The sequence below is a fragment of the Gnatocerus cornutus genome, chromosome 6 (genome assembly GCF_029298725.1).
Source record: "Gnatocerus cornutus isolate USDA-ARS CGAHR chromosome 6, icGnaCorn1.1, whole genome shotgun sequence".
NCBI classification, from domain to species: Eukaryota; Metazoa; Arthropoda; class Insecta; order Coleoptera; family Tenebrionidae; genus Gnatocerus; species Gnatocerus cornutus.
In genome coordinates, this window is record NC_142238.1 from 7,909,262 (window position 1) to 7,922,321 (window position 13,060).

At 36.6% G+C, this 13,060-nt stretch overlaps 4 protein-coding genes across 5 annotated transcripts in view; 1 reads left to right on the plus strand and 3 right to left on the minus strand.

Annotated features, from left to right (window-relative positions):
* LOC148172592 (leucine zipper putative tumor suppressor 2 homolog) overlaps window positions 1–4,142 on the plus strand; it is a 35,977-nt gene extending 31,835 nt beyond the window's left edge. For both annotated transcript variants that reach the window (XM_088038765.1, XM_088038766.1), the window contains 4 exons: window positions 159–294; window positions 348–546; window positions 2,032–2,509; window positions 3,220–4,142. In XM_088038765.1, coding sequence (XP_087894891.1) covers window positions 159–294; window positions 348–546; window positions 2,032–2,509; window positions 3,220–3,849 — 1,443 coding nt within the window. In that variant the 3' untranslated portion in view covers window positions 3,850–4,142. The remainder of the gene's footprint in view (window positions 1–158; window positions 295–347; window positions 547–2,031; window positions 2,510–3,219) is intronic.
* Window positions 4,143–4,171: 29 nt separating this feature from the next.
* Window positions 4,172–8,418, minus strand: Tsf3 (Transferrin 3). The gene is made up of 8 exons (XM_088038764.1): window positions 8,179–8,418; window positions 6,440–6,548; window positions 6,259–6,386; window positions 6,076–6,209; window positions 5,887–6,031; window positions 5,547–5,838; window positions 4,714–5,498; window positions 4,172–4,666 (listed from the first exon to the last, which is right to left on the minus strand). The coding sequence occupies exons 1-8, from the start codon at window positions 8,261–8,263 to the stop codon at window positions 4,233–4,235; spliced, it is 2,112 nt and encodes a 703-aa protein (XP_087894890.1). The 5' UTR covers window positions 8,264–8,418; the 3' UTR covers window positions 4,172–4,232.
* A 947-nt stretch (window positions 8,419–9,365) lies between these two features.
* On the minus strand, window positions 9,366–11,371 carry LOC148172595 (XK-related protein 7-like). Its single transcript, XM_088038157.1, has 2 exons — window positions 10,653–11,371; window positions 9,366–10,489 (listed from the first exon to the last, which is right to left on the minus strand). Exons 1-2 carry the CDS (start codon window positions 11,275–11,277, stop codon window positions 9,897–9,899), a joined length of 1,218 nt encoding a protein of 405 aa, XP_087894283.1. The 5' UTR covers window positions 11,278–11,371; the 3' UTR covers window positions 9,366–9,896.
* A 255-nt stretch (window positions 11,372–11,626) lies between these two features.
* LOC148172596 (XK-related protein 4-like) lies at window positions 11,627–13,060 on the minus strand. Its single transcript, XM_088038155.1, has 2 exons — window positions 12,373–13,060; window positions 11,627–12,316 (listed from the first exon to the last, which is right to left on the minus strand). The coding sequence occupies exons 1-2, from the start codon at window positions 13,004–13,006 to the stop codon at window positions 11,694–11,696; spliced, it is 1,257 nt and encodes a 418-aa protein (XP_087894281.1). The 5' UTR covers window positions 13,007–13,060; the 3' UTR covers window positions 11,627–11,693.

A 13,060-nucleotide genomic window follows, 5' to 3' on the forward strand; every position in this document is an offset into this window, starting at 1 on the left:
GTCAATTCGTCGGGTAAGTAGGCGATAATTACCACTAAACGAGCAAATTTCCATCGACCTCGAACGTTTCGTTTTATTGTACGAAGGAGTTCTCATACCATCGCAAGCGCCTAACAAAAAACAACACTATATCGTTCTACAGTTTTATTTTATTTCAGGGTAAGGTAGTGATTCGACCGATCGCTTTTAAACCTGCAGCCATGACACCTGCGGCAAGATTCGGTTTAGCAGGAGAACGATACGGATCAACGCCTATCCTCACAAGACCAGGTTCTCGCTTAACACTCTATGGAAGTGAGTACATATAGATTTCAGTGAAATGCTTGAATTCACTAATTTTGTTGTAGGCACCAATGATCTGCGACAACCGAGCTGTAATTCCAATTATTCTTTGGATCGAAAATTACGGCCCTCTTGTCCTTCCGCGTCGTCATCGCCACCTTTAGCCATGAGTTCGTTAACGTCGCTTCCTCATAAACTTGTGAATTATGATAGCTTGGAAAGTGTGAGGAAGTCGCCGGTGTCGACAGTTGACGGATCTATGATGTAAGTAGTGAAGGTGAAGGTGGTGCGGATTTGGACGGTTTCCACCGAGTTCAGTTATTGTTTATGCAATAGCTTTCGAAGGTCGGCAGATGTGCGAATCAAATGATTTATTTACTATTTTATCTGTCTTGTAATTCTCCTTCAATTACTGGCTGCAGGAGCACGGGATAATTTTTTTCCTGACTGCACAGTATTCTTCTGGAATCTATTTAAATTAAATTTTTAGCAATATTTCTTTTTTAACAACACTCAAGTGGCGTAAACAAGTCGCACCAATACATATAAGTAATCACATAGTAAAATTTATTGCTTTGTTACAGCTGGAAGAGGTTAAAAAGTGCTAAGGTTAAAAGTGGTTATAAATTCCTTGAAATACTGTGCAGGTGTTAAAATTCACAATAGATTGTGGATTATGCGTATTTCATTATATTGCGGCAACACTACAGAAAGATTTATTTAATTTTCTATTAAACTAAACGAGTTATATTTCAGCGCAACGAATGGTGTAATTAGAAGAATCAGTTAACGTTTTAAACGAAGTAATTTGAGCACATGTCGTAGTAATTTCATTACTAAACTTATCATGAAAAGCGACATACCGTAAATTTCAAATTAAAAGTCATAAAAAATAAAACTTGAAGACTGTACTGTTGGTTGCCTAATTTCGCACGAAATCGTTAGTGGTTTGAAGGTGATCACTGAAAAAAACTAGAATTTCTGTTTGTACAATTCTTTTCTTTGGTGCTGCAACGGTCAGTTTACTTTCTCGATTCAAATATAGTCGTGATGCTAATAAAACTGCCGGGAAAAGTACTAGCAAATGTCGAGCCCTTTGGCTGTTAAAAACGGCAAATTATTCTATTTTGCCACAACAACTAAGAAAGTAAAAGTCGATAATTTCTACAATGAAAAAAGTGATTCAGTGTGATTAATAATGTATAACTAACAAGATTTTTTATATTAAAGTAGGTTATGTAAATATGGGAAAAGTTGTTGATATGAAGTTACATCCTCTGCAGTCAGTGTAGAATTTCTAGCCACACCATGCACAAGATCGTGTTGTAAATTTACCTGCGCCTCGCAGTCGGAGAATTGATTAGTGCAGTACCAGTCGTATCGTAATTGTTTTGATACTTAAGAGGTCATTGTCAGACATTGTTTTCGGGCATTCGAGAAAAACCGGAAGGGAACTCCGCGTTCCCCGATTATTGTCATCGGCACCAAGACACACATATTAATCGAACCTTGAATCGTTCCACAAAAGTGCGAGCAGTTCCATTTTCGCCTTCTTCGTGCGCGTTCCATCAAAAATCAAAGTTGTGCAATCGGAACCGTTCCGGTGAGGAAAGACTCCGCAAAGCAAAACGCCACGCAATAAATTCATAACGGATGTGTCCATACAAGAAATCTCGTCTATCTGCCGACTTTCGCTGGCTTTTCTGTCGTTATGCAAGTGATACAATAGTTGTTTGTTGGCGTGTGTAGGAACAAAACGTCGTATCGGCTGTCTGGCGCGGGCGGCGGAAGTTTGTTGGATCTCACGCCGTCACCTTCCGACTCGGGAGTGTCTGAGCTGGAGGCGGCGTTGCGCGACCGAGACTCGGAGCTCGCCTACCTTCGACAGACGATGGAGCACAACGAACAGGTCATTTTCCGGGTCTATCAGGAGAAAGAGAAGGTTTGGGAGCGGGAATTGAGGAGGTTGAAGAGCGTGCATGAGAACAGGCTTAGAGCCAGCGCTCAGAAAGCACTCAAATTGGAACAAATGTTGATGATGCAGACGTATCAGTTGCAGCAGGATAAGAAGAGATTAACTGTGGAGACACAGAGGGCGAACTGTCAGAGCGAAAGGCTGAGGCAGGAAGTTAATGCGTTGAGGGGGAGGCTTGAGGAGACGGAATGGGGGCTGTGTCAGAAGACCGGGGAAATTTCCTTACTCAAGTCACAGCTCAAGGATTTTCAGGTAGGTCGCAGAGAGATCTGCAATTTATCTGTCTTCATGCCAATTACAATATTCCAAACTAACGAAGCAGAAAACTACCAAAAAACGTTTACAATTCATATTCACTATATTAATATTGGTTGAAATCTTAATATTATTTCGCCTACGTATTTCTTAATTTTTCTGTTCAAACTAACTTTAACGACTACTCGTATTACAATTCCGATAACTAATAAATCGCACTGTGAATTTAAAGGTGTGTTTTAATGAAGCATGGAATATAATTAAAAAACTATTTCAATTTCATAACTTACGACCTATTGATTGCGGTACAATTAATTGATAGACTTGTGGAGTTACAGTAAAAGTAAATATGGAATACGTAACTCACTTCCAATACAAATCTTGTTGTACTTTTTTTTACTACTTAACTATGGCATGCAACATACGCTTGTGTTTAATTATAATAAATCTGAGGAATGTCGTGGAAGTGAAAATATGCTTGTAATACATATTTTATCTTTTTCTCGTAACATAATAAAATTCCTCGAGAAAATAGCTGACTTGTGCTTTAGCAATTGCAGAAATAAAAAAGTATCTTTTTAAAACCACTAAATTCCCGTTGTTTTCAACTTTCCAGTTTGTCTCAATAGTTATATAAATGTGGTTAAAACAAGGACATTTATTGTTGCAATCATACTTTTTGAGTCTCATCCTGCTTCGTTTTTCAGAACGAACAAACCTCCAAGTGTCAAGAGCTGCTCCAACTTCGCACCGAGCACCGGGAATTTCGCGAACAACTGGATCTACGAGAACTGGAAATCCTAGAACTGAAAGAAAGATCAGAAGAAAAAGACGAAGAGATTGATATTCTCAAACAAGAACTTGCCAGATTACAAAACAAACGTCATTCTACCGTGTCAGTTTCCGACGACCTTTCAGAGACCGAAAAACTGAAAGCTGAAATCAGAGAACTCCGAGAAGAATTATCTGATATGTCGTTAAGTGAGTATGGAGGGACTGAGCCTGGTAGATCTCAAAGAACACAACCATCTCAAGAAGATATGGAAATTCAAAGGCTGAACGGTGCGGAATGTTCCTGTCCTGATTTGGAGAAACTCAAGGAAGAGATTGAGATAAAAACGAAAGATTTTGAGAACGAAAGAGTTGTTTGGGCTCAGGAAAAGGAGAAGGTGTTGCGGTATCAGAGGCAACTGCAGATGAATTACGTACAGATGTACAGGAGGACGAGAGCCCTTGAAGCTGAGGTTGAGAGTTTGACTATAGAGTTAGAACTTGATAAAACTGGTGTTAAAAAACAATTGACAACTTCTGATTTAACTCAGACGATTGAGTTATAATGGTCGATGAAGTTTGGATGGATTTTTTCTCATGTAGACTCTTCATGTTTACATTTTGAGTTAAAAGTGTGTAAATCCTAGAGAAGTCATTCACTCATTTATTTCAGACCATCTAATAACATTGTAGGGGTCACATGTGATGTTCTTTCATTATTTATTACCTATGCATTGTAAATAAGTATTATTCACGAGAATTTTCCTTTTACGTTCTTTACCATTATTCCTATAGATTTTAGTATTTAACATTGTTATTTTTGTATATAAACAAATAAACGTTACTTTAAAACTATAAAGTTGCAACTCAAGAAAAAGAAGCACCACATATATTTTTTTTTTTATTAAAAATACTTAATATCACAGTGTTTACGTGCTTATAGAATATCTCATTCAAACGCAACTACAAATAAATACGACAAGATAATACACAGAACTGCAGGCGCCGCTATCACCGAAGAAGATATACATTCTTTATCATCTAGAAGCATATCTTGATACAATCGACTCATTGTATCAAAATTCCTAACAGTTGGAACATTTCTAAACCTCGCTGTACTATCATGAAATAGAATGTTCGACTTTCCGTTGTAAGGCCCAAACAGTTGTATCGGTGTAGTTAACGACTTGTAATTCCTTCCAAACAAATTATCAATTTGTAAGAAGACATCAAGAGTATCTTCCATCCAAAGAGTTGTACTGTTATTTCGTACCATAGCTTGACCAATAGGAGCCCACGATAAGTGGCAACCTTCAGATTTCTTCTCGCAGAGAACATTGAACGTGTTGCTGTTTATCTGTCCAAACTTGTTCCATATTGGACCTGAAGTCAATTTATTTAGTGATTTATAGTACTCTTTTAGTACTTACTTTTTATGAAGTCAGTAATGGAGTTCTTGGAGAGGAAGGCGACGTCTCCTTTGCCGTCAATTAGGCATTGCAAGGTTCCGAATTCGCCACCATAAGCGGTGCCGTCGCAGATAACTTCGTTGCCTGGTAATCTGGGAATGCAGCTTTTCCCGAAGAAGTCTTGTACCCCGCTTGTTACGGGACAAGAGCTCAAAATGTTTCTGTTGTGAAGAGTTTTAGCGACTGTGTTCCAGGCGACACCATCAAACTGGGGAAAACACGCTTTGTAGCCTCGTAAATCTTCTAACTTCTTAACTTCCGTGACGTTTCTGGTAACTGCCACAGTGAGATATTTGGCATCATCGTTCACCGTTTCGTAAAACAGAGTACTCAAGTTGTATTTATATTTGGCTTCACTTAAAAGATCTGGTGGTACTATAGTAACATCAGCGGCGTTGTTCATTATAGCCTCCATGCAATGAGATGTGTTGTCTGCCTTAAGACAATCTAAATCAGGTTCTATCCCATACACAGCCGCCGACTCTCGTAACCACGCGCACTTGGCATTTTCTATAACAGAAGTGGTACAGATTCTTATGGTTCTAGGAGGATGGCACCCTGAGAAACTATTCGCGCTTAAAAATCCTGGGACAGTTTCTAAGAAACTCTCGATGGGTTCTATCGGCTCCAGCTTTGTAATGGTTAAATGGAAATTCTCGATGAGATTAAGCACCGAGCTTTGCCACGAGTAGTCATCCACATCATTCAGAGTTTCAAGAAACTCTTGAATATCCTGAGCTGCAGTCCTACAAACAACCATCATGGGTACTGAAGGGAGTTGAGAAGAAACATACCTTTTGGTACCAATCACAGGCCATGGTCTGACCACCCAAACGCACGGATTCTCACTGTTCAAAGGTTTGATAGTGTCGTCAGGACACAGAAAGCTGTAACCATTTGGTGAAGACTCTGGAGTCCCTGGAGATAACCCAAAATGAGATTTTACATCATCCAAACGTGCCCAACTAATATCGCCGGCGCCATCAGTCAGGCAGAAGAGAGAACCTCTTCGCCCCCAGTACTTATCGTTAGTGGTGCATCGACTTGGGTTGTCACAAAGTGCACACAAATTCGGATATTTCGATTCTAAAATTGTTCTGTAATTTTATGTTACTACATTAGGTGGTGGCATACTTAGTTCTTGATCGAGTTTGGGATTGTTGACCCATGGCCCAGCTTTGCAAGCAGCGGAAAAAAAGTTTGAAGACGCTCTTATACGATTTTCGGTTATTGTAAGTTTGGTTTCGCAACGTGGTGGTACTGTTGAAGCTTCTAAAAACTAAAGAACGATTGAAAGTGAATTTGAAAGTGGTAACTGCGTACGTTTGATAAGATTCTAGTCCAGTCAGTTTCGTAACCATATCCTGGATGACAGAAGCGCTTGTTTTTCAAATCATGTTTGCTTCGTATTCCAGAGGAGTTTTGCACGACCGCTACTACTTCGTACTCGTATTTATCTGTAAAAGAAGTTAGAAAAGTGTCTAAGAAGCTGTTGAGAAATCGTACTATCAATATATCGCAATTCGTTTGTAAGCAAAATTTCAATTTCCGAATTGGCTGCTGTAACTAAGTCTTCTGGAGTAAATACGGAGAAATCCGCTTGGCCTTTGGAAATTTTTCTTAGACAATCCAATCTGTGGATAAATGATTTTTAAGTAGCGGTATTAAGGTTTGCCTGTTATTTTACCTGTCTGTTCCAAGAACACATTCAACTTTGCTCTCTGGACTATCTAATTTCGGGCAGTATTTTCCGGAACGTTTGAAGCCTCCTTTTCCATCGACGACACATAATTTATCTGAATAGAAACATCAAGGATTTAATATCACATAACAGACACAATAAAATAAATGAGAAGATTGTGCTAACCGCATCCACAACTTAATTAAGTAATTCATCAGTGGAGTTGGATGAATGCATTTTGCGACGTCACACGTTTCTAATTAATACGTTGGATGGATAAGTGAATGAATGTTTACGTAATAAGGATTGTTTTTTATGATTCGTTGAAATGAAAAGTTATCGCGCGTGCAAAGAGGTGTCAAAAGACTGCAAAAAAATTACTGACGCAAAGAGCCGAAGAGCCTTTCATAACATATTAATGTGTTAACCTGCTATCTCCATTTTTGAAGTAAATGCGTTTTCAATTTTATAAAAAGGAAAACAAAAAGTATATCGTGGGATTCTTTTATGTGTTATGATTTATCTATTTTTATTTCCCAAATTTTCAATTCGCAGTTTAGACGACAAAAATGTGAAAAATAAAAATTTATCGAACGCCGTCAAGAAATTCAACTACATCTTTTTTTAAGTTGTTTCAAAAATCCCAAACTATTCAAATTCTGAAGGCAGGATTTCTGTATTTCCCGTCAGTGCACATAGTGGTCAACTCGAAGTGAAAACCAATAATTGGGAAAACCAAAATGCATCGCTTGAACTCAAAGAATTCGGGAATTTTATTCAACAAACTTTATTGTTGTTCCTCGTTTTTGCAGACATTTAAAGTTAATTATTTAATTTATGCTAATTTATGCTAGTATTTATGCTAACTTTTATTTTTGACAATTCCCGTGTTTATAACATTTTTATTAATAAGTTTGTGTTGATAATATTATGTAAATTAAATTAAATTATTTGCTGTATTCTGTTTCCTTCTCTTGTTATTTTAAACCGTATCATGTAAATTTAATATCTGGTTTCTACGTATTTATTTAAAAAAAAGTGCCAAGCTAAGTAATAATAATATTACCATCTTAAATATTGACAAGATCAGTTTGATCATTTTCACAAATAGTTTATTATGTAACGAGGACACAAAGGAGCATATTAGCGACCACTGACAAAATTAATATGTGATGTGAATAAATATTTTAAAATATTATTTAGATTCCACCATTGCAAGTTGGTTATCATGAGATGATGACAGTTTAGCGACCTAGGCTGCGTTATCGTCCTAGACCGCTAAAGGTCTTCCAATTATGTTTATGTTACAGTCATCACAGCATGGTGTGCGACCAAAATCGTCACTAAAATCGACTACTAAACAAGCTCCCTTTGTCCATCTCCATGTATTAATATTAATAACACAAATAAACAACATTAAAAACAGATTAAAAAAATTATCAGCGGAGTGTCAGCTTATCACGCCCGCGGTTGTCGTTAACATTATTTAATTGCAGTCGTATTTTGTGCAGGATTTTAACGTGTTTCCAATTTCATTATCATCTGCATCGTTTGATTTTGTGTTAATGGAACTACTTTAAACTCATTAGGTTCAAGGTAGCTTAACATTTGACCTTCATTCTGTCTTTATATTCTTCCCAAATAAAAGAAAAGTTTTAACTCGGGTTCGAAAACATTAATTATGAACCCGTTTTTCATTCTTCCAGACTAAAAAATTTCACTTTCAAAGACCGTGGCATACTTACATTTTTCGGCATAGACACAAGACAACAAAAATAAACAAATAGCTGCTGTTAAAAAGCACTCGTTTCTTTGTAGATTCGCAAACATCACACTAACTCGCAGTTCCGCGGTCTCGACAAGACTGATTCAGAAAAATATGTTTATGGATGGATGTATGATAGACGATATATGCTGTCGGGTTCTTAGTGTGTGAAGGACGTGGCTGCTGCAAGACTGTTTCAACCACTTCATTTTGTACCGTGATGCGTGGATTTCCCGCTTTGCATGTTGTTGGGGATTTACGCATGAAGGTGGGGTACCTATATCTGATCTTGTAAATTGGGGAGCGTGGAGGTAATATAAAGTGTCACTATAATGACTTCTGCAGAAGTTGACCAGCGGGCGTTCCAAGAGGCTGGGGTTTCCCAGGTCGTATTCGGATTTTTGCAATTTATTTTAATTTCAAGTATACTGTAAATTAGCAAACAAGCAAGAACCTGGAGGCCAATCACATGAAAATAAGGTTTACTACTTCTCATAACGCATGAGATCTAAAGAAAGTGAGTGCTTTTCATAATGGGATTTGTTCTTTGACATTTCAATGGTGACGCAGAAGAATTAATGGCGTTTTATAATAATTATTTAATAAGATAATTACCCAAGAGATTATCTCTAAAGTGATTTTACAAATCTACAATTATTATAATCTCTATTTCAGTGTTCCTATTTTACCTGTGGTGTGAAATTGTCAAGAAAAGTGGCGTAATAGAACTGTTTCAAGGTTACTGAATTTTAAGATGCAACATTTTATTAAATAGATTTCAAAACTGTTTTGATTAGCCTTTAGCGACAGAAACAGGAAATTTTTGAAAGCACGTATCTACTTACCTAATTGGGTGGATGACGTTGGATATCCAACGTTGGTGAACCGCGTCCAGACTTTATTCTTAAAAATATTTTTTCAAATGTTTGATAGTGATAACGTGTCTATTCTAAGTCTACCGCAAGAACAAATAAAGCTGACATGTCGTAACATCTCTAGACCAGAGGGTCAGGGGCATCAAACTGCTTAAAAAAGATACATAAGGGTTGGGTTTGTCTTTAAAACGTTTTTTTCTAAAATTCGTCTATTCGTCTATATTATTTTCGTCTGAAATTTTAACTGATTTAAGTTTGAGGATTTACAATATAAAGAAATTATTAAAAAAAAAAAGTTTATTCTACTTTGCGTGTACAAAACATTCATAAATTACATCAATTTATGAAGCACATCAATTTATTATACATATATTTAAAATAAATTTGTAAACAATAATATACTTTGAATAATCCGAAATTACGATACATAAAAATTGTACCTTATAACTAAAAAAAGTACACTAGCGGTTATAGAATTTTGGGCAACTTTGGGCACCATCTGAGAAAATAATATCAAGATCAAACATAATGACAATAAAATGTGGTGACATCAAAATTCTGCCCATAATTCTATGATCCGAAGAGTACAGTCAAACTCTCACTTGGATAAACAGTCTTTTCTCACACTTCCCAGTAGAATGATATTGTTAGGTCTAAATACACAGTTGACTTAAGGATTTGAGTATAGTAATACTGAATATCAATCTATTAATCTACTGCCAGCTGCGTCTAATAACAATATAATATAGTTATAAATATTTGAACAAAATTAAAATCTAGATCCATTTAAAATGAAAAGTTTATACATTTACCTAAGTACGTATTACAATTCTACTGGAATATCCTTTGGAAAACAAACATTGTTCAAGCGACTGGAATGCAATTTCTTGTAATACCAACTTTTAAGCACAATACCTGTTATGAACACAATTTTAAAGAAAATGGCAAAACTAACTCTAAAAATCATAGTCTTAAACTGGGCATTCAGCACCCAAAAAAAGAGAGCTAGAGAATTTTCCATAAAAATTATTACATAGAACCAGATTTTAAATTTAAAGTTTGTTGCCTTTTTCTTCAAATTTACAGGCTCCCATATGTAGACAAAACCAAAAATTGAGCAAAATATGATATGCAAGAACTTGTTACAATTATAAAATTCTAGAGGTTGAAGAATATAGCACAGCCAAATAGTTGCAAACAAACAATGGACTAGAATTACACAACTAACAGGTACACTATACAATGACATTATGGCACCAATACTAAAATTACGGGCAGTCAGAAGAAGTATGTTCCATGTCAAGTAAAGACAGAAAGGAAAAGATTCGTTTTGTTGCTTCCTGAGAGATTCCTGATATGCTGTTGCAGCCCATGGTAGCATAACCAGAGGGATCCAGATGGGTATCTGGTCCAGAACTGCAACATAAAATTGAGAACAATCTGGGGAACCATCCAATAAGAAAGCGACAAAACATGGAATAAAAACAAAAGGGTGCAAACGTCGCCGCCATTTTGGCTTAGAGATTCCACCATTTTGTTATCTAAAGTGGGTGTAATTTTCGTGTTCTAATTTACTCACCAGATATTTGACTAATTTGGATATTCCCGTTCATAATGAGAGCAATCTGCAGGATTTGTTGTGGTGTTCCTCGCAGAAAGCAATCCAACAAACCACAGAAACCGGCATCGGCTTTGGCATCAATCATCCGATAATAATATTCTTGACCGGTTTCATCACCATCTAGCGTGCGATAACATTTGACTCCATTTTCCAGCACCGCCAAATTTCGCAGGAAACTCGGAATTTGTATGCATAGAAAACTAGTTGAGGCAATGTGGGTCAATACTTCTCCAAAAGCTCCTGCTGGGGCGAAATGCGTGAATGCAAAATTCATTATCACGAGACTACCCGTAGCCATCCCCATCACTGGGGTAAATTCTTCTTTGTTTCTTACAAATTTTCGCCAATTGAAGCTCATAGTAATAGCGCCGGAAACGAGAAACAAGGCCAAGGTTGTGAAGTAGCAGGTTGCATTGTCGATATTCCGGTGAAACAGCTGATACTGAGTGTAAAAAATAAGGAAGAATTGAAAAGATACTATTCCGAAGGAGAAAATGATGTTGCCACGGATTTTCCGAAGTTTTCCTTTGAGGTCTACGGGATCCAGAGGACGTTCTCTTTTGTTGAAACAGTAGTACACCATTTTGGTTTTTGTTAACACGAGAGAAAGTGAAATTTGATACTATCAAACGGATGAACGCAAACTAAGATGTCTGCTAGAAGTAAAGTAAGAGGTGCGCATCGCGTGTTAATTTGCGCATGTTTGGTTTTGGTTATGATAATTGCTTCGTTTAATACCTAATAGATGTCAATCTTGTTTATTCATTGACGAAAATATAAAAATGGTATTGAAAGTTTTACGTTGAATTAGGTAAGTAATAAAAAATCAGGAAATGTCTTCCTCGATCCATATTTTACATAGATTAAAGGTATAACGAATCAACTACGGTAATCGTAAGAATTTAATTTATTTTTTATAATTACAAGTCAGTTTTGTCTTTTACTTTTCTCCACAAAAAGTCGGGGCAGCCTTTTGTAATGTTTGCAAAGCGTTTTTAATTATGTACAAATTTCAGTATTAAGACAACCTGTTTCATCTTCCTCTGGCCGTGGTCTTTTTCGATAAACTAAGTTAGGATGACATCTTGTATAATAGAAATTATAACACCCTAGCGCCAGAATAAAACAAAGAAGGTTTGAAATCAGAACACATATTCCACATGGTGAGTTGTAAGAATCTATAAACCACAATGATAACCCCAAAGAATTTTCACAAATCATGATAGCGTAAAACACGTATCGTACACTTTTGGTAGGAATATCATCTAGTTTTATAGGAACAGTAAAGTAACTTATGCCGAAAATGGCACAGTAAATGATGTGGTAGTACTTGTTGTAATTATAAAGCTGAAGAGGTTTATGGTACCACCACAACCACGTCGCCCATCCTGCAATATGAAGAGTTGCTACTCCTAGTGTGTATAATGGAAAAACTGCCGCAGCCGCACCAATGCACAAGGTTCTTGGTATAATAATCCAGAAGTGACTACAATAATAAATCACTTTATTGTTAATCTTCATGGTTTTTTTTTCTGGATTCGATTCTCTAAATGCGGATTGGTACGATGTTAAACACCATGGAATGAGAAAAAACGACATGAAGACGGAGATTTCTTGTATAACTACAAAAAAATTACAATGATTTGTGTTTACATTTCTACTGTGTAGATTTACTTACTTGAAAGACTATGGGGGTTACAGCCAGATTTAATAAAAACAGCGATTTGTAGTATTTGTACAGGTACCGCCTTTTGGCATCCATCCAAAAGACCCAAAAGTCCTACATCGACTTCTCTTTCTATCATGAGAGCAAAGTATAGTTGTTCTTCTTCTTCATTCTGCTTTCTTTGCGCCAATTTCGCTTTCATCGCATAATACAGTGGCGTCACGTACACTTTGAAAGTTCTAAGTTGCAAAGCCACAAAAAAACTTATTGAATATAAAGAATATTTAAACATAATAACCGGAACATCTGCAACGGCAACTTCGTAAATATGATTTCCAATCTTTTGAGTAAAAATTAAGCACGTGTTTACAATGATAAATAAAATAAATAAATAAAGGTACAATTTCCGTTCGCTGTCATATCGTTGCAGAAGGTTTGAACTAACACCGAATTTTATCACAGCCGATAAAAGGTAAAACATCACAGCCCAGTGGTAGAAATGATAATCATCTTCATTTTGGTAAAAATACAAAAAATGTAGTCCCATTACATCGAAGACAAAATGCGAGGAACTTGATACAATTAAGAACAACAGTTTCCAGTTGGTTACACCATCTTTTTCTACAGGGTTTTCTTCGGCTTCCATTCTCAAACAAGATAAGACCTCTCACGATGCGAGCACTAACACTGGTAATCAGGG